The 19,622-nt window shown below is 46.5% G+C and overlaps 1 protein-coding gene, 1 long non-coding RNA gene and 1 pseudogene across 5 annotated transcripts; 1 reads left to right on the plus strand and 2 right to left on the minus strand.

Annotated features, from left to right (window-relative positions):
- The first annotated feature begins 2,190 nt into the window (after positions 1-2,190).
- On the plus strand, positions 2,191-9,099 carry LOC119337296 (annotated as a pseudogene).
- Positions 3,603-15,016, minus strand: LOC119337295 (actin-related protein 2/3 complex subunit 3). Of its 4 annotated transcripts, XR_005163153.1 has the most exons (8): positions 14,823-15,016; positions 14,106-14,180; positions 13,865-14,019; positions 12,872-12,980; positions 12,512-12,781; positions 11,986-12,154; positions 11,437-11,529; positions 3,603-3,726 (listed from the first exon to the last, which is right to left on the minus strand). XR_005163153.1 is itself a non-coding variant. In XM_037609407.1 (7 exons), the coding sequence occupies exons 3-6, from the start codon at positions 13,865-13,867 to the stop codon at positions 12,012-12,014; spliced, it is 525 nt and encodes a 174-aa protein (XP_037465304.1). In that variant the 5' UTR covers positions 13,868-14,019; positions 14,106-14,180; positions 14,823-15,016; the 3' UTR covers positions 11,185-11,529; positions 11,986-12,011. The 4 variants fall into 4 exon arrangements, 3 of the variants coding, with proteins under 3 accessions (XP_037465304.1, XP_037465303.1, XP_037465305.1); XM_037609407.1 differs by lacking the exon at positions 3,603-3,726 and having other exon boundaries at positions 11,185-11,529; XM_037609406.1 differs by lacking the exons at positions 3,603-3,726; positions 11,437-11,529 and having other exon boundaries at positions 11,820-12,154.
- Positions 15,017-17,158: 2,142 nt separating this feature from the next.
- Positions 17,159-18,531, minus strand: LOC119336246. Its single transcript, XR_005162320.1, has 5 exons — positions 18,343-18,531; positions 18,049-18,252; positions 17,806-17,973; positions 17,379-17,732; positions 17,159-17,296 (listed from the first exon to the last, which is right to left on the minus strand). It is a non-coding gene; the product is annotated as an uncharacterized LOC119336246 (long non-coding RNA).
- Positions 18,532-19,622: the final 1,091 nt, after the last annotated feature.

Consider the following 19,622-nt stretch of genomic DNA (forward strand, 5'->3'; position numbering starts at 1 on the left):
GCCAAGATCGCACACCGGCATCATCATCATCGCTTCTCCCGACAGGCATCATCAACCTCCCTAATCTCTTGCAGGGGTTGTGCGGAATCACAAGAAGACATGTGCCAACCTCATTCACCCGCACCGAGGGCATTGCAACCCTGGCTCTGAAGGATAATTTTGAAGGAGAACTATGCAAGGCGGGCGCCGTGAAAGACCACCAAACTGACCATCTGCTGATGTCATCGTCGCCACAGGGGGCCCGCCGCCACAGCTACGACTTAACGGCAATGAAACAACCCGAGGCCGACAAACACGTTCCGACTACCACAACCATTGTCACGTCTCTGACATCATACAGTCCCATCATCGTTACCACAGAAACCCCGACGCCAACACCGCCATGTTCATCGGTCCTGCTTGCCAATGACTAGCTCCAAAAAAATGAAGCCCTCGAGAGGGGATACGATGCCAAAGCACCGTCAACGTCCGAGCACACGAACCTAGAGTTTCCTCCGAAGCTACACGGATTGGGGTTGCGAGCACCTCAGCGATGCCCCACAAGAAGGAAACAGCGATCAAAAGCGTCGGCTCCAGACATGTTCATGAGAATATTTCGCCCTGCAACCTCTGAGGCCTGTGAGGCAGGTAAAAAAATAATGTATCTTCATCTATACCCTCCTTAAAATAAAATATCACGTCTATTGTGATGCTATACCCCCCTTCCTAATATAAAATATCACATCTATTGTGATGAATAGACTGTGAATTGATAATTCTGTTGCAATGACTAATATCACGTCTATGATGCTTCATATGTTGTGAAAGCAAACTGTGGGCTATTTTCAGCTTTTCGTGTGCTGCTTATCCTGTCTATTGGGCCTGAGATGGGATTTCCGGCCATGGGCTTGCACTTTTTCTGAAGCAAAATTACAGTCTTATTTTTTTCGCATTTTGGGAGTTGGGTTTTTGACTTTTGGTTTTTATTTTTCTTAATGTTGGTCTTGCAGGCATATTCTTCCCGGTCATTTCCATGGTAGCGACCCTGTTTCACTCGGCCTTGAACAATGTAATGTTTTTTACCATATGTTTTGTTGTTTGTTGTTCTTTTCTAGAACTAGAGTCTTCTTTAATTGTTTGTGTTTTGACCCATTTGTGTTCTTTAAAGTATAATAGCAGTTACGATAAATGAGACGGAGTCAATGGCGTGGCCGGGGCCTTGGCCCCGTGCACGTCAGAGACGCAGCCGAGCTAGTAATGAAAAAAGAATGCCATAATGGTTAGAGCATGCCAAAAGCGCAGCTGTGCAAACAACCAAAAAAAATGCCTTAAGTTCTTGTCATCATGCATCTTTTTTTTCCTTTTGGATCAATGTCTTTAGTTTGAGATTTCTTTCATTGACTGTTTATGAATTTGCTGCTTTCATCATTCACGCACGTGTTCACTTTATTTTATTTTTAAGGAAATGTGTTGAATTTGGTGGTTTAGTTGCCTGTGTGTGGTTGACATTGAAAGATGCGGCCCACAGCCCAAAGGCCGAAGCAGAATCTAGTCAACTAATTAAGGAGGCCAAAATTCTCAAAAAAATAAATTAAGCAGGCCATAGCTTCAGCAACGTAATAAAATAGCTAAAACAAGACAAATTCCCTAAAAAATTGCTAAAATAAGCCAAAAATACGGATCTGCTGAGAAAGAAGCTTTTGTTCTCGAGAAGCAGGATCAACGTTAATTAAAAACTAACGGCTAATTGATGGGTGACTGAGAAAACGTTGTTTCTCAAGCACCTGAGCAGTAGGTAATCTTAAAGTATAAGAGGCAGTTCGAGAAGTGGTCAGACCATCTATGCACTGTATTCCCTCTGTTCCAAAATAAGTGTATTTAGTACAAAGTTAGTATACTAAATCAGTGACACTTATTTTGGGATGGAGAGTACAAAATTATTGCTTAGTTCTTCAGTAATGTACAACTGTCACCTCCAAGAAACAATGGTGGAAATATAGTCTGGATTGGATTGGTACCTTGACCGAGACTGATGGATGAATGCAGCGACGACTTGGAGCGTAGCATTGACCGGACACTCAAGCCATGAGGAAGTTTCTGGCGCTTGTTGAAACTTCAAAATCATGTAATAACTCCGTTGATAATACAACCACGTCGACTTCACAGCGAGGAGAGAGGGTGCCCCAACCACACATTCATTCAACCCCTGCAGCCCAACTGTGTTGGCAAAAACCGTGTCTGGTCAGTCGTACTCCCTCCGTTCCAAATTATTCGTCGCTGAAACGGATGTATCTAAAACTAAAATACATCTAGATACATCCATACGTGCGACAAGTAATTCGGAACGGAGGGAGTATCTATTATCTGTACTCTGCTATTTCGTCGACTTACACACAAGCAGACCAAGAAGACACTATCCTTGAGTTCATTCTGCAAATCCGATATGGCCTGCATCCCCATTTTGATTCTACTATCGTTGAGTTCATTCTGCAAATCCGATGACCAGCTCACATATGCAAAGCCACTCGCCTCAGGCGACACTCTCGTCTCCAAGGGCAGGGACTTTGCGCTTGGCTTCTTCTCCCCGACCAGCTCCAACCGTAGCCTCTACCTTGGCATATGGTACCACAACATCCCCAAACACACGGTCGTGTGGGTTGCAAACCGCAACAAACCAATCACCTCCTCTGTTTCCGCAGAGCTTGCCATCAGCAACACTTCTGGCCTGATCTTGTCCGACTTCCAAGGCCAAACTGTTTGGGCAACCAACAACAAATCACCGCTGGAGATACCGGAGTTGCTGCGGTGATCCTCGGGACGGGGAACTTGGTCCTCCGGTCATCCAACGGCACAGTCATATGGCAAAGCTTTGATCACCCGACGGACACCCTCCTTCCTGCCATGAGGTTCGTGCTGAGTTATAAAGATCGTGTGGTTGGGCGTCTTGTTGCTTGGAAGGGCCCTAATGACCCTTCCGATGGAGATTTTTCTCTTGGCCTTGACCCCAGTTCAAACCTTCAGGTAGTAATTTGGCATGGAACTAGATTGTACTGCCGCACCATGGTTCGGAACAGTATGACTGTTGGTTGAGGAACATATCGGAGCAACACCAGCTCCATCCTGTACCAAACAGTCACTGGCATAGGAGACGAATACTACGCTGTGATCACAGTCTCCGATGGCTCACCGTATGTGCGTGCGATGCTTGACTACACTGGAAAAATGAAGACATTGATTTGGAGCAACTCCTCGTCTTCATGGACAGTCCTCGGCGAGTACCCCACTGCCTGTGACTTCTATGCCTCGTGTGGCTCATTCGGCTATTGTGATTTCAGTGGAACTGTCCAAAAATGCCAGTGCCTTGATGGGTACGAGCTTGATGGTCTTGACTTCTCCAGAGGATGTCGGAGAATGGAACCTCTGAAATGTGGAAAGCCGAATCATTTTGTTGCTTTGCCTGTGGTGATGGTCCCGGCCAACTTCTTGCACATCAAGAACAGAAGTTTCGACCAGTGCGCGGCTGAGTGCAGCACCAATTGCTCGTGTGCAGCATATGCATATGCCAACTTGAGCAGTGATGGCACATATGAAGACCCGTCAAGGTGCTTAGTCTGGACAGGAGAGCTTGTTGACACATTGAAGCTTAGCAACAATGGCGAGAATCTGTACCTCCGGCTTGCTGACTCTCCAGGTATGCACCATCGAGCCCTAGCATTATTTTCTTCGTGTCCTTAAGGTGCTGTGTAACTGCACTTGACAGGTTTTATGTCAATCAAGTAGCCTTCACATCATTTGACACCAACTCTTTGGCAGGGAGTGCTAAATGTAAATTTCTTGTGAACTTAACAGCATAACAGTAAACCTTGAGGTGTTTGTAGAATGGGTAAATTTGCAAGTATTCGGTATATGAGAGGGAGACGCTATTTCAGTAAATCTCATACATGTTTTCATGTGCACTCAGTTAGTAGAGATCAGTCATGGTACTATGTAGTCTCGCAAGTAATGCTTGATGTCTATCCCTGAAAAAGTAATGCTGTAATTTTTGCAGATCAAAAGAACAACAATTTGGTAAAGGTTATAACCCCGATTATTGGAAGCCTGGTGATACTGTCATGCATAGCCTTTGTAACGGTATGCATATACAGAGGTAGAACAAACATGAGTTCCTGATTACAGAATTCAACTCTGTTGTCTAAGTGTTGACAAAAAGAAAACATGATGTTTATTAGGCAAGTGGCGAAACAAGGAAATCAAACAAAGACAGATGTTAAGATATGTCGGCTCTTCAAATGAAATTGGAGGCGAATATTTGGAGTTTCCCTTTGTTAGCTTCGAAGACATTGCTACAGCAACGGATAATTTCTCTGACTCCAACCAAATTGGAAGGGGAGGTTTCGGCAAAGTTTACAAGGTAACATAAAGTTTTACATCCACGACAGTAGTATGCTCATTTTAAGGATAATTGTCCGAGTGAAAAACGCTCCCTTTCAGTATCTTACATTTAAAAATGATGCAAACATGTAGGGATTGCTGGAAGGTGGCAAGGAAGTTGCTGTCAAAAGGCTTAGTGAGGGTTCTAGGCAAGGTATTGCGGAGTTTAAGAATGAAATAGTTCTATTTGCTAAATTGCAGCATAAAAACTTAGTCAGACTTCTTGGCTGTTCCATTCACGGAGATGAGAGATTACTGATCTATGAATACTTACCCAACAAAAGTTTGGATGCTTTCCTTTTTGGTATGTCCTTATTCGATTACACATCACTAAAAGTTCTTACAACGTAAAAAGGTATTTTCAAGATGACTAATGGTATACTTCATTTGATATTTATTATTGAAAGGTGCTGCAAGGCAACTCCGCCTATGTTGTCTCAACATAGCCGGTCCCAAGCCCGAGTAAAGGAGGAGGGTTGTGATAGGCTTGGCGAGCCAACATAAAAACTCAGCCACTCTTATGGAGATGAAACCCAAAAGATTCTCGTTGGGGCGTAACCCTCTCAGCGACGCGCCACATCGGAACCCGGGTGTGGTGGAAAATGGGCAAGGGCCGGGCCGTCACCCCCCAAGTGGCGCGCCGTATCTTGATCCGGATACGGTGGCAAGTGAGCGAGGATCGGGTCGTCACATCCTTAGTGGCGCGCTACATCGGCGCCCGGATGTAGTGGAAAATGAGCAAGGGTCTTCGCATTTGACTCGACGAGTGCGAAGGGTAAGGAAGCTAGCCGAGCCTAGGAGGATTCGCTTAGGTAGCTGGAACGTAGGGTCTCTGACAGGGAAGCTTCGGGAGCTAGTTGATGCAGCAGTGAGGAGAGGTGTTGATATCCTTTGCGTCCAAGAAACCAAATGGAGAGGACAGAAGGCGAAGGAGGTGGAGGATACCGGCTTCAAGCTGTGGTACACGGGGACGGCTGCAAACAGAAATGGCGTAGGCATCTTGATCAACAAGAGCCTCAAGTATGGAGTGGTAGACGTCAGGAGACGTGGGGACCGGATTATCCTGGTCAAGCTGGTAGCTGAGGACTTGGTTCTCAATGTTATCAGCGCATATGCCCCGCAAGTAGGCCACAATGAGAACACCAAGAGGGAGTTCTGGGAAGGCTTGGAAGACATGGTTAGGAGTGTACCGATTGGTGAGAAGCTCTTCATAGGAGGAGACCTCAATGGCCACGTGGGTACATCTAACACAGGTTTTGTAGGGGCGCATGGGGGCTTTGGCCATGGCATCAGGAATCAAGAAGGAGAAGATGTCTTAAGCTTTGCTCTAGCCTACAACATGATTGTAGCTAACACCCTCTTTAGAAAGAGAGAATCACATCTGGTGACTTTTAGTAGTGGCCAACGCTCTAGCCAGATTGATTTCATCCTCTCGAGAAGAGAAGATAGGCGTGCGTGCCTAGACTGTAAGGTGATACCTGGCGAGAGTGTTGTACCCCAGCATAAGCTGGTGGTTGCTGACTTCCGCTTTCGGATTCGTGTCCAGCGGGATAAGCGTGCCAAGGTCGCTAGAACGAAGTGGTGGAAGCTCAAGGGGGAGGTAGCTCAGGTGTTCAAGGAGAGGGTATTTAAGGAGGGCCCTTGGGAGGAAGGAGGGGATGCGGACAATGTGTGGATGAAGATGGCGACTTGCATTCGTAAGGTGGCCTCGGAGGAGTTTGGAGTGTCCAGGGGAAGGAGAAGCGAAGATAAGGATACCTGGTGGTGGAATGATGATGTCCAGAAGGCGCTTAAAGAGAAGAAAGATTGCTTCAGACGCCTATACCTGGATAGGAGTGCAGACAACATAGAGAAGTACAAGATGGCGAAGAAGGCCGCAAAGCGAGCTGTTGGTGAGGCAAGGGGTCGGGCATATGAGGACCTCTACCAACGGTTAGGCACGAAGGAAGGTGAAAGGGACATCTATAAGATGGCTAAGATCCGGGAGAGGAAGACGAGGGATATTGGCCAAGTCAAATGCATCAAGGACGGAGCAGGCCAACTCTTGGTGAAGGACGAAGAGATTAAGCATAGATGGCGGGAGTACTTCGACAAGCTGTTCAATGGGGAGAATGAGAGTTCTACCATTGAACTGAATGACTCCTTTGATGAGACCAGCATGCGTTTTGTGCGGCGCATCCAGGAGTCTGAGGTGAAGGAGGCTTTAAAAAGGATGAAAGGAGGCAAGGCGATGGGCCCTGATTGTATCCCCATTGAGGTGTGGAAAGGTCTCGGGGACATAGCGATAGTATGGCTAACCAAGCTTTTCAACCTCATTTTTCGGGCAAACAAGATGCCAGAAGAATGGAGACGGAGTATATTAGTACCAATCTTCAAGAACAAGGGGGATGTTCAGAGTTGTACTAATTACCGTGGAATTAAGCTGATGAGCCATACAATGAAGCTATGGGAGAGAGTCATTGAGCACCGCTTAAGAAGAATGACAAGCGTGACCAAAAATCAGTTTGGTTTCATGCCTGGGAGGTCGACCATGGAAGCCATTTTCTTGGTACGACAACTTATGGAGAGATATAGGGAGCATAAGAAGGACTTGCATGTGGTGTTCATTGACTTGGAGAAGGCCTATGATAAGATACCGCGGAATGTCATGTGGTGGGCCTTGGAGAAACACAAAGTCCCAGCAAAGTACATTACCCTCATCAAGGACATGTACAATAATGTTGTGACAAGTGTTCGAACAAGTGATGTCGACACCGATGACTTCCCGATTAAGATAGGACTGCATCAGGGGTCAGCTTTGAGCCCTTATCTTTTTGCATTGGTGATGGATGAGGTCACAAGGGGTATACAAGGAGATATCCCATGGTGTATGCTCTTTGCGGATGATGTGGTGCTAGTTGACGATAGTCGGACGGGGGTAAATAGGAAGTTAGAGTTATGGAGACAAACCTTGGAATCGAAAGGGTTTAGGCTTAGTAGAACTAAAACCAAGTACATGATGTGCGGTTTCAGTACTACTAGCTGTGAGGAGGAGGAGGTTAGCCTTGATGGCCAGGTGGTACCTCGGAAGGACACCTTTCGGTATTTGGGGTCAATGTTGCAGGAGGATTGGGGTATTGATGAAGATGTGAACCATCGAATCAAAGCCGGATGGATGAAGTGGCGCCAAGCTTCTGGCATTCTCTGTGACAAGAGAGTGCCACAAAAGCTAAAAGGCAAGTTCTACAGGACGGCGGTTCGACCCGCAATGTTGTATGGCGCGGAGTGTTGGCCGACTAAAAGGCGACATGTTCAACAGTTAGGTGTGGCGGAGATGCGTATGTTGAGATGGATGTGTGGCCACACGAGGAAGGATCGAGTCCGGAATGATGATATACGAGATAGAGTTGGGGTAGCACCAATTGAGGAGAAGCTTGTCCAACATCGTTTGAGATGGTTTGGGCATATTCAGCGCAGGCCTCCAGAAGCTCCAGTGCATAGCGGACGGCTAAAGCGTGCGGAGAATGTCAAGAGAGGGCGGGGTCGGCCGATTTTGACATGGGAGGAGTCCGTTAAGAGAGACCTGAAGGATTGGAGTATCGACAAAGAGCTAGCTATGGACAGGGGTGCGTGGAAGCTTGCTATCCATGTGTCAGAGCCATGAGTTGGTTGCGAGATTTTATGGGTTTCACCTCTAGCCTACCCCAACTTGTTTGGGACTAAAGGCTTTGTTGTTGTTGTTGTTGTTGTAAAGGTGCTGCAAGACAGTCTGTGCTTGATTGGCCTACAAGGTTTAAGATAATTAAAGGTGTAGCAAGAGGGCTTCTTTATCTCCACCAAGATTCACGATTAATTATCATTCATAGAGATCTCAAAGCAAGTAACATTTTGTTGGATATAAAAATGAATCCCAAAATATCAGATTTCGGTATGGCAAGGATCTTTGGTGAAAACCAGCAGCACGCAAGGACTACGCGAGTTGTTGGTACATAGTAAGTAACCAAATGTCCTAGCCAACACTTAACTTACTTCTTTTTTCTGTGTACTGTTTTGCTAACACTGTGCACTTATTGGTGTTGAATTATGTAAACAGCGGTTACATGTCGCCAGAATATGTGATGCGAGGTGCCTTTTCTGTAAAATCAGACACCTATAGCTTTGGTGTACTACTCTTGGAGATTGTAAGTGGTTTCAAGATCAGCTCATCAGAACTCACGACCAACTTCTCCAACCTTATAGCTTATGTAAGTATGTTTGAAGCGCAAAATTTCATGGACCCAAGCAATATAATGATAACTTGATCATAACTCAAATCGGTTGCTGGTTCAGGCATGGAGACTATGGGAAGACGGAAAGGCCGCTGAATTGGTGGAATCTTCAGTCGTAGAGAGGTGTCCTCTGGAAGAAGCTGTACGGTGCATTCATGTAGGACTCTTGTGTGTTCAAAACCATCCTGATGATCGCCCCCTAATGTCGTCCGTTATATTCATGTTGGAAAACGGAAGTGCACTGGTTCCAGCACCAAAGAAACCCGCGTATTATGCTCTAGGTAATTGTGAAGTCGGGGAGATGGAACAGATGGAAAATTCTGTGAATGGGATAAGCATCACAACTCTAGATGGCCGTTAGATGTTTGCCAGCTTTTAGTAGAGCTAGTTGTGTACTGTGATCTATTCTGTGTGGATCTTTAATGTGTCGGTTTGGACATCAGTATTATTCTCGGTATGTCCTGGTTGTTCTTATCTTTGATGTGCAAATACGCCTGCTAGAAGCTACGGCGAGCACCATCCTAACTCCCCAGTCCTAAATCCAACGCCGCTGGAGTTTGTCGTCAGATCCGTTCAGCAGCAAATCACCAAACAATGCGGGCCACTTCTGGGGCAGCTTCAGTAGGCGGCATGGGCGACGGGAGTGCAGCTTGACAGCCTCTCAACGACTAGCGAAAGTGCAGCTTGCCGTGAGGTTTCCCTGTCGCCCTGTTAAGTCTTACATCAAGCTCCAATCTGAATCCGTAGTAATGGTTTTCCTTTACGCGTGCAGCATGGTTGGAGAGTCATGAGGTACCCATTGTTTAGCATAGGATTAAGAAAAAGTATAAGCTTCAGTTCAAGAAGTTGTCAGACCACCTACTGTAAGAAATGTGTGCTTCACTCTTGAAATGATGTACTCCTGGACATATACTTTCTGCTTTACTACTGATGGAGTACTACTTATGTCTGTTTTACCTGGAAGACATATATTGTCTGTTTTACTACTGATTGAGTACTACTGATGTCTGTTTTACCTGGAAGACATATATTGTCTGGAATCTGGATTGAGACAGCAACAACCTGGACCGTAACACTGATCGGGACTCCAAGTTGGCAGCAGAAACTTCCTAATGAGATATCCATGGTTCAGTATATACGGTTAATGAATAGTATAAGCATCAGCTCAAGAATTGGCCATGCCACCTACTGTAAAAAAATGTTTTCTATTCTTGAAATAATGTAGTACTCTACTGTTTTAGCTCCAGGAAATATACAAGTCTGGACTGAGACTCGTAGATGAAGACATCAACGACTCTTGAGCGTAGCACTAACCCTGCTGCACCCACAAGGGGAAATTTTGTTACTACAGATTCAGATTGGAGAGGGCGACAGGGGAAACCTCTCGGTAAGAGGCTGCCTTGTTAGTCGAGTCTCGGACGCCGATGGAGCCCTCTAGGCGCCGCCGCCTGAAGCTCCCCCCTTATCTCTCCAATCATCATGCTTGAACCAATCATCATGCTTCTCCACGGCTTTTGCAATGGCCAGAAAGAGACTTGTGTGCATCTAAAATTGGCGGAGAAAATACTTCTCCGGATAGATTTGATTAGGGTCGAAATAATCTCTCATAATCTTGGCATGGCCCTCCGCTATCAAGGTTGAGTTGCATGCGGCCAAACAATCCTCTCCTCAGCTGCCATATATCATCGTTGAAGATCATCCCAACGACCATTTCGAAGTCATCGCAATCTTCTTCCTCCTCCGATGACGAAGAGTCCTCAAAGATCATCTCTCTCAGCCTCTTCATCTTCAATTTAAACCATCGGTTGAATTCAACGGACAAAAGGAAAAGCGAGAATAAAAAGCTAAAAAACTCACCTAGGCAAATCGTCGAACAATTGCAAGGCAGCAGAAGTGTGACTGCCGGCCAGCGACGTTGACTCGATACTAGCGTTCGGCGAGGCATGGAGATGACTGGCAAAGCACGACAAGGTGCCGGTGAGGCTACGAGGAAGATCCAAGGCGCTTTCTGAAGACGGGGTCGATGCTGCGGCGGTGTCGTTTCAGCTGGACTCCGGCGAAGGCGACGACCACTCGGACTAGAGCAGAAGGCGGCGAGGGCGAAGAGAAGCGGCGGCGAGGGCGAAGAGAAGCAGCGGGGTAGCGGCGGTGGCGGTGGGTAGTCGCCGATAGTGGGGGTGGAGGCGTAGAAAAGAGGCTACAACTTTTACTCGGCCAGGTGGAGGCCGGGTATATTTAGGAGCCGCGGTGCCCAGGAGTAAAAAATTACTCACCTAACGGTTTTAAGAGTTCGGCTAGGTGTAGGTTAGAGGAGAAAACCGGGATTTTACTCCTCTAACAGTTTTTATGGGATCGGCTAGAGTTGCTCTAAGACCCCTACGCAGTTGTCATCAACCTCTAGTCAGTGGAGCAAGTTCCAATGATGAGCCACCACACATGGCCCGTCATCGGATCTATTCACCAGTTAACCGTTAACAGCATATCTGGTGATTGGTGAAAGAATCAGGCACATATGGCATTCTACAGAGAACATTCAGGACAACATCTGCTCCACAACACAGGTTTAATAACATCAACAAGATCCATTATTTTATGAGAATGCCTCGTCCCGAGCTTTATTGAATATCAGAGAGACATATCGGTCAATACTGAAATCAAAATAAAGCTAGGAGGGTCACCATCCAAATTAAAACTAGACTTGTAATCAAATGCATATTTATTAAGTGTGCGCCAAACGATTTGCATCCCTGGGCCAGTGTTTAAAGGAGATAGCACCCACCAAATTAGCACGATGGAAACAGCCGACCAAGATCGCCGTGTAGGGCTCTCCAGGAGTTCGAGACCTCTCTGGAGTGCAATGACTTCTACATCGCTGCATGGAAAAGTAGGTAAACCTGAACAAGGTCCAAATGTGCCTGTCAGGCCATTCAAAAGATTTAAGCAATTGTTTCTCCTGCTAACAGTAACATAGAGTAATACCAGTTTTTCACTTAATATACAACTGTTAACCTAGCCCCAAAGAAGAACTTGTTAACTAGCCAGTTCTTCGTATCTAAACTATAGCGTCGACACCAATCTTGAGAACTATAATCAGGATAGATTATTCACTCTGCACAACAGTGCATCGATGGCAAAATCGGTCCGATTTCGAGCCAGACAAACAGGAAGAGAATGAAGAATTAATTCAGCGAAGGCCGCAATAGCAGCAGTACATTGCAAGAAACTGTTTTTGGCATTTTATACTTCAATACTTCAGAAGAAAGATTATTTACATCATCATATAAATAAATGTGCGAGTGAAATAAGGATATACAAAAACACATCTAACCTGTTGCTGAAATGCTTAATTACACTCTAAAGGATGACAAGGTTCATGAACTTCCTCTTTGCAAAAGCCAACCACCATTTGTTTGGAGTGCCATTAGCTCTGTATGCACAGTTGAGCAGCCTCCCGCTTGTTTCCTCCCTTATCTGCTTGAGATAGTTCCTCAACAATTCTGCATTAGAGCGGAGAAATGCTTAATTGAGGATCACAATCCATGGGAGTAAGACTATTCTTCTGTTAGACTTGGCATCTACTCCCTCCGTCCCATAATGTAAGACGTTTTTTGACACTACACTAGTGTCAAAAAACGTCTTACATTATGGGATGGAGGGAGTACCAATTTATAGCTGAACTAGCCTACGGCTTTATTAAAATACTACTACTCGCTTCTCTCAAGAAGTAAATCATGTGAAATACCAAGCAAACAACTCATTACTTCTACAGAGAAGAGTTAGCTTAGTTGCTAACTTGCTATCAATAAAGCACATGCAAGTGCAAATATGCATTGAATTTGATGGGAGCTATATACCTGCTTCCTCCTGGGACTCGGGAAGAGTGAAAAGTCCAGGGAAAGGAAACCCCGGTTCCCCGGGCACAGGAACAGTTTCCAACCCAAGGTTAATGATTGCCTTAGTTCCAACAGCTAGTGTCCGGCAGCTTTCTAGTCTTTTCAATGCAATATTTATGTAAGATGTCAGATAGATAAGCAACTTGTCTGCTGGGCTTTTGACATGGAAGTTTTTGAAGAAAACATTTGCTCGGAAGAAAGTTATCGCTTCATCGACTATATCTGCTTTATCTGTAATAGCATCAACATTAGTACGCAGTTTGGCATGGTCGTGCAGGAATGGAAGTACATCATTAAGTGTGTCTGATGATGTACCAGTACCTGAATCTGAGGCTGGGGCTGGGCCCTTGATATGAGTTTTTAGTGGAAGCAAAGGACACCCACAGGCTTTTGTGATCCCATCATCGTCAGTGAAACTAGAGTGATAAACCTGTCCTCAAGGGAGAAATACATATTGTGCTCACATATCGCTAGTTAACATTAACCATGACCAAACTAGAACTAACAAAACTAGTATGGGAAACTAGAGCAAGCGATGAGCACATTTGATAGTTATTTGCTACCATCCATATTACATTTGTCAAACGCCTAAACCCATGAAAGGTGTCCCTAAAGGTGTAACTCTAATTGAAGTACTTTGATACCACAAAATTTATGTCGCTTTATTACCTTTCGCCAGTTTGGACTACCTTGGCTAGTATAAGCAGAAGGCACCATAAAACTATATGGCTTATATGTCTGACGTGCAAATGGAAGTGTCATATAGCTTTGCCATTTGATTTTGAAATAAATCAAGTGATAAAGTTGTACTTCAATAATGAGAAAGGGATTCCATTAGTATGAGAATCAAGAATGGAAATTTACATTTTTAGGCTTAAAGTTTTGCTTCATTTCAGAAAAGTTTTGTCATCTCAAGTATTGCTTCCTCTGCTAGTTATGTAGTATGGCTGGCAAAATGTGATGGCGTCAAACCAGAATTTTCTAGTTGTTGGGCTCTACTTTTAACATCAGCTTCCAGGACCTTCCCAAACTTTCTCTGTGAAGTAACTCCAAAATATGAACAGGAATTTTGTGATAACTAATGAGGCACTGAGGTGCACTGCATTGGTCAGTGGTAGTATCGCCTTCAGTAATGAAAAACAGAGCATTCAAAATGGCACCAATCTTTGTGTACCAACTTGTCCAACAATAAACGTTCAAAATGGATCTTCACTTTCAATTTGTCCTAGCCAGATTCGGTGGCTGCCCAAATTCGGCGACAATGGCATCCAGGGAATGACAAGGTCTGGACTAAGGAGAGGGCAAGTAATTCACCATGGCTATGGAGGACCGCAGGTACAGTGCGCCGCAGACAGACAGGAATCTCCACCTGTGCAGATCTGCAGAGTGTCGTCTATCTGGTAGCGAGGCGGGATGGGATGGAGGCCAGTCGCCGGAGAAGGAGGTTCGCCCTAGTACAACCGTGGAACCTAAAAGAAATGACAAGGGGACTGAATACTGGACTAGTTTTTCAGCAGATTGCATACAGATGCAGGAATTTTAAGAAAACACTTACAGAAGAAGACTGGCTCCGAATGGTTTCCTCAGAAGCTGGTTAATGGCCCCCACCGGCAGCAAGCTATGCAGGACTCTGCATCCAAGATAGAAGCTACGTATGTTATAGGAATATAAGTTGGGAGCTGTGTGATGATAAGCACAAAAGCAGCAAATAACAGAGGCAAACTTGCCGGTGACAAATTGAATAGCTGCAATAGCGTCTACATCATATGCAAGACATTCATAATGGAAAGAATTGAAAGGAAATCAAGGTAATACTCCAATATTTCACAAGGATCCGTTATGAAATGTTTTTTCCTCGTAACGTCAAGCCCAAATCTCAAAACAAAATTCGGAGCTGTTATTTCATCCGATTAAAAACTACGTAACAGAACCCAACGGATACTTTGAGCAGACACCGGGAGCATGATGATCTCCACACGGAATAAAAAAAAATGACAAGACTGTAACAAGATTGAAAGGAAATCACGGTACAATGGCTCATTTGGCTGTAGGGGCAACACATCGGACTCCCAGATCCACCGGCTGCAACCAAATCGAATCCCAGAGACGGCGGGATGGGATTGGATCGAACTGAACGGAGCAATGGGCAGGGACGGGTAGATCTGGACGGCAGGGGACTGGGAGGTGAGGTCGTGACGTCTCGCCGGCTATTGGGATGGACGGGGCGGAGGGTGAAGGGGGAGGGATGAGTTTGCGAGGTGAGGCTCCTCACCGGAGAAGGCGAGCGGCGGGGTCGCTGCTGGTGCCAAGGAGATGAGGCGGGCGGCGTCGCTCGTCGTAGAGGAGATCGCAGGAGGGAGACGGGGTCGGAGGGGAGCGGGTCGGGTCCGGCCGTGGCACAGGAGGAGGGAGGAAGAGGTCGTGGCTCGCGAGTGGGAGGCGGGGAGATTTGCGTGCGTCGTTCACGGCTCCCCCGATGTCACGGGCGTACTACACTTTACCGATTGGGAGATACTCCTAGCTTTGTTCTCGCATGTTGTTTCCTTTCTCCCTTCTCCTTGTAATTTTGTCCAAATTTTGGAGAAATCTGACCCTGGTTAATTTTGTCCAAATCACGAGAAATCTGACTGGTCTTGCGGAATTTCTGCTCTAGTTAATTCGTTGAGACGACTCTACAATCTTCGCGGAGTGGTTTTGAAACTACATTCGAATGCGCTGGGAATGCTTTTGAAATTTGTGCGATGTGCAGTTTTCATCGGTACAAAACTCAACTGGAATCATGTCGTATTCGTATTCGGGTGGGATCCAACTGGAACCGTGTGAAATGTGCATCGAGTATGTTGAGGTATGCACACGTGAGGTACGAAATTCAACTGGAATTATGTTGACCTCGGCTAGGCGGTTGAAAACTTGATAGGGAATGGAAAATGGATGGGTCTTGCATTTGCTGTTGATTGGGCGCCTACATAGCTCATGCTATGGTCTTCTCTCTGCTTACATGTTGTTTAGCTTCTTCCCTCTTTCCCTCCCTCGAACTGGAGATTTTTTTTTAAGTCTAAAGTTCTTATCTGGCCTTTAGATGTCGGATCTTGCATGATCCTGTCTTTGGCTGGTGAGTTCTTCGTGCCTTTCGGTTTGTAAAGTTTTTGTTCCTTTTTTAGCTTCTACTCCCTCCGTTCCCAAATACTTGTCTTTCTAGGCATTTTACATACGGATGTATGTAGACATATTTTAAAGTGTAGATTCACTTATTTTGCGTCGTATGTAGTCACTTGTTGAAATCTCTAGAAAGACAAGTATTTAGGAACGGAGGGAGTATGTAGCAAAGCAGGTCATCTGGTTTATTATGTGAAATCGGAGAGGGTGGCCTCTCTTTTGCTAAAGCCTGCCAGAAGGCGTGCGGCACGAAGCTCATGTACGACCTCTGCATCCGCATGATGCGCCAAGGCCACGCTGACATGTCCCCGTCGCACAAGGTGAGGGCCACCGCGTACGCGTTCCTGGCGGCGCACTCCGCTGCGAATTCCTTGACGACACGAAACTCGCCGGGAGCAACCAGCTTAGCCATAACTCCTCGCTCTCCGGCCAGCAGACACTACTGAAATTTTCACGTACGCCGGGTGTAATGCTCTTCGCCGAGTGCTAAAACACGGACACTCGGCAAAGCAAGCTTTGCCGAGTGTCACTCTCGGCAAACCCACCTTCACGGCAAACTACACTCTTTGCCGTCACTGCCTCACGGTAAAGAGGCACCGCACGGCAAACTCTCCAGACGCCGAGAGCCGCTCACGGCAAAGAGTAGTCATGTGGCATTGCCCGTCCGCAATAAACGGCTCCGTCAGTTACTGTTAACTTTTCCGAGTGTGGCTCTCGGCAAAGCACATGCAACATCCTTTTTTTGTGTGTGTGTGCGTTCTTTCTAACTGACATGTGGTCCCACTGGTCACATTTATCAGTAAAAAAATGACGATATGCTTGCCGAGAGTGGCTCTCGGCAATCCTTCATGGGAGCTGACAGTTTACATAGCTTTGCCGAGAGCTAGGCTCGGCAATGCTCTCCTTTTCCGAGAGCTTCTCTCGAAAAAGTTGTGGCACAACAGTAGTGTCCCAGACGACCATATTTCCGAGAGTTGCTCTCGGTAGTCTGCCTTTTTCCAAGTGCAGCTCTCGGAAATCTTTCCCATCCATTCTGCTGTCAATCTATTTCTTTTCTGATCCCTGCAGATAAAAACCACTACAGTGCATTTTGAGCTAGTCCACGCATATATAGGCATAATTTGATCTAGTCCATAATTTGATCATATATATATATGCATAATTAGGGATAGTCCACATATTGTCACACACAAGTCGAATATATTATCCTAGTAGACATCACACACAAGTCGCAAATTCATACATATTGTCACTACTTGCAAAACACGTGCACGTCACAATAAAAGTACACTTGTTCATATATAGATCATCTTGAGGAGGAGAGGCCATCGGGTTAACATTCCGGAGGAGGAGGAGGGGCATCACTTGCACTGCTTCGAGATTGCATAAGAACCTATAAGAGTAGAGTCACGCGAGGGTGGTTCGTCCCTATGTAATGAATCTTCTACTCTAGTTTAGATAATGTTCTACCTGTAGTTGATCCTCAAGCATCTTCAACCTATTGTTAGTGTCTACATGTTCCTTTTCTCTGGACTCCTCCTCAGCCTTCCGCCTTTGCTCCTCTTCAACAGCCCGCTGCGCCATTAAATCCTGTAACATGGCATTAGGCTCATATAGGTTGGAACGGTGCTATTTCGAGGAATGGACATAAATAAAAGGTTAGGATGCTAACCTTGAGACGCGCTATCTCACGTGATGCGGTGGTTGGGCGACTCCGTATGGACGGAGTTGAGCTGGTGCTCGACGTGCATATCTCGTGCAGCTTGCGGTGCCCGGAGGTGGCGATCGCCCCGTTGCAAAGGAGGTGGCGGCCATGGCCCTTCCCCTCGCCAGCAATGATGAGAAGCTCAGGGTCAAGGGGCTTGGACGTAGGTTCGGCTTCCTCCCCGTGCACCTCCTGGAAGACCTCTTTGAAAGTCCACCACTTCTCCTCCGCCGACTCGCTGCAGAACTCGACGCCATCCTTCCCCTTGTGGCCTTCTTTTCAGGCTTCCAGGATGTGGACCTGTCGACCAACCTTCGCCTCCTGCAAAATTAACCATCAAGTTGAATGAACCAAGATGCACCGTGCGAAAAAGTTAACATCTTAATCCACATACCATGTGTTGCTTGAGAGCGGTTAGGTTCCGGCTCCCCTGGACATGAGCCGGGCCTGGCATTTTGGCTCATTCGTTTCCCTTCTCCACATGCTGCGCCTGCCATGCTGGGTCACACCACATGTCAACCAGGGCCTCCCAACAATCGTCCTTCATCCAGGGTTCCTTCACCTAGTCAGACAAAATCGAATAATTGAGGAACAAGAGGGATGAATCAAAGTACTAGCAACCGATGTAGTCACTTACCACTGACAGGTATTCTTCTCACGACAAGTTGGTCTGGCAAGCAGTCTTCCTTGTCATCTTCTCTCCCTTCGAGTCCAGCGGCCGACACTGCATCACGGCTTTGTACCGCAGCGTGTGCTTGGTGTCAGAGAGTATCTTTCGGGCAGACTTCACGATGCCTTTGATCGCCTTCTGCTTCTCACCATCCACGCAAGCAAATGTTTGCTACAAGAAAGCATATGGCATCTTCTCACCATCCACGCAAGCAAGGATTTGGATATGAAAAAATACAGTGGTCGGCGCTAAGATACTTACAAAAAAGCATTGATGACCCGAGTGGCCATGGTGACATCGTGCTCATCCTTATTATGTACGTAATGCTCCCAGGTTAAACCTGGCGACGGCGGATCGTCATCACCCGGCTTGGACAATCCAGGGAAGTGCTTCCTCAAGAGGGAGCCGATGACGTGGTTCGGCGGGCGTGCCCCCTTATGTTGTGTCGGGATAAATTCCCACTGACTGCATGATATAAAAGACAAGCATATGTGAGTGTCAAAGTTGTGGCATCCAAAATATGGTGCAAATGAAATGTTTGCTTACCCCTCTCCTGTCGGGCAAATGACAGGACGGTTGCTGGCAGCAGTTGGTTCCGGGACCTTCCCCGGACCACGCCCGGATTTCTTCCTCTTGGAAATGTTGCTCGAGGTAGACCCCGAGCCGTCCGAGGCCTCCATGTCGCCCGACTCGGTGGCGAGCGGATCTAGGTCCACTCCGACATCGCCATCCGATGATGACGATGCCTCGGTTGTGGCCTGATGGGAGGCGGACGACTCGGCCCTACCAATCAGGACTCTCCGGTACTTATTACGAGTGCTCTCATCAAAATCTGAAAAACAAAATATATATGGTTACTCTCAGTTCCAAAGCAGAATCTGAAACGAAAGGGGTTGCCCCCCTGCCCCAACTTTTTATTAAAAAAGCAAAAGCAACCAAAGATCATAGTTCACCACTGACAAGGAAATTAATAAGCACAAGTATATAGTTTCATTGATCTACTCTAGTATTTATCTAAAAAAAGCACTCCAATCAGGCATATTCTACATACCTGAGGGCATTATGCATATCTAAGGAGCAACAATATGCATCAGACATATTCTACATATCTAAAAAAAGCACTCCAATCAAGCAATAAGACATGCATCTACTACTCTAGGCATTACTAAACAGGACCATCTTCATCTACTAAATAGGACCATCTTCATCTACTAAACAGGACCATCTTCATCTACTACTTTTAATCACATTTGTTCATATTCCATACATTTGTGCAAACTATTCTACATACCTGAGGGCATCTCCAGCTGCCGCGCTACCGAAGAAGCTCTGCTGCGGCGGCCGTCCTTGGGCCGCATCGAAGAATCGCCACGCCGGTTGCCGGCCATGAAGCTTGGGGGAGGTGGCCGCAGTTGGGGACGGTGGAGGAGGGGGTGGCGGTGGCCGCAGTGGGGAGCGGTGGAGGAGGGGTGGCGGCCGCGGCGGTGGAGGGCAGTGGAGGAGGGGATGGCGCCGGAGGAGGGGCGGCGGCGGCCGCAGTT

The sequence above is a fragment of the Triticum dicoccoides genome, chromosome 7B (assembly GCF_002162155.2).
Source record: "Triticum dicoccoides isolate Atlit2015 ecotype Zavitan chromosome 7B, WEW_v2.0, whole genome shotgun sequence".
Taxonomy (NCBI): Eukaryota; Viridiplantae; Streptophyta; class Magnoliopsida; order Poales; family Poaceae; genus Triticum; species Triticum dicoccoides.

What these genes read in the sequence shown, in the direction of transcription:
- LOC119337295 (XM_037609407.1), bottom strand. An exon ending in AGCCCCAGCCTCAGATTCAG is followed by an intron (nt 12,782 to 12,871) that starts GTACTGGTACAT and finishes ATGCTATTACAG; the next exon opens with ATAAAGCAGATATAGTCGAT. An exon ending in CGAGTCCCAGGAGGAAGCAG is followed by an intron (nt 12,155 to 12,511) that starts GTATATAGCTCC and finishes GCTCTAATGCAG; the next exon opens with AATTGTTGAGGAACTATCTC.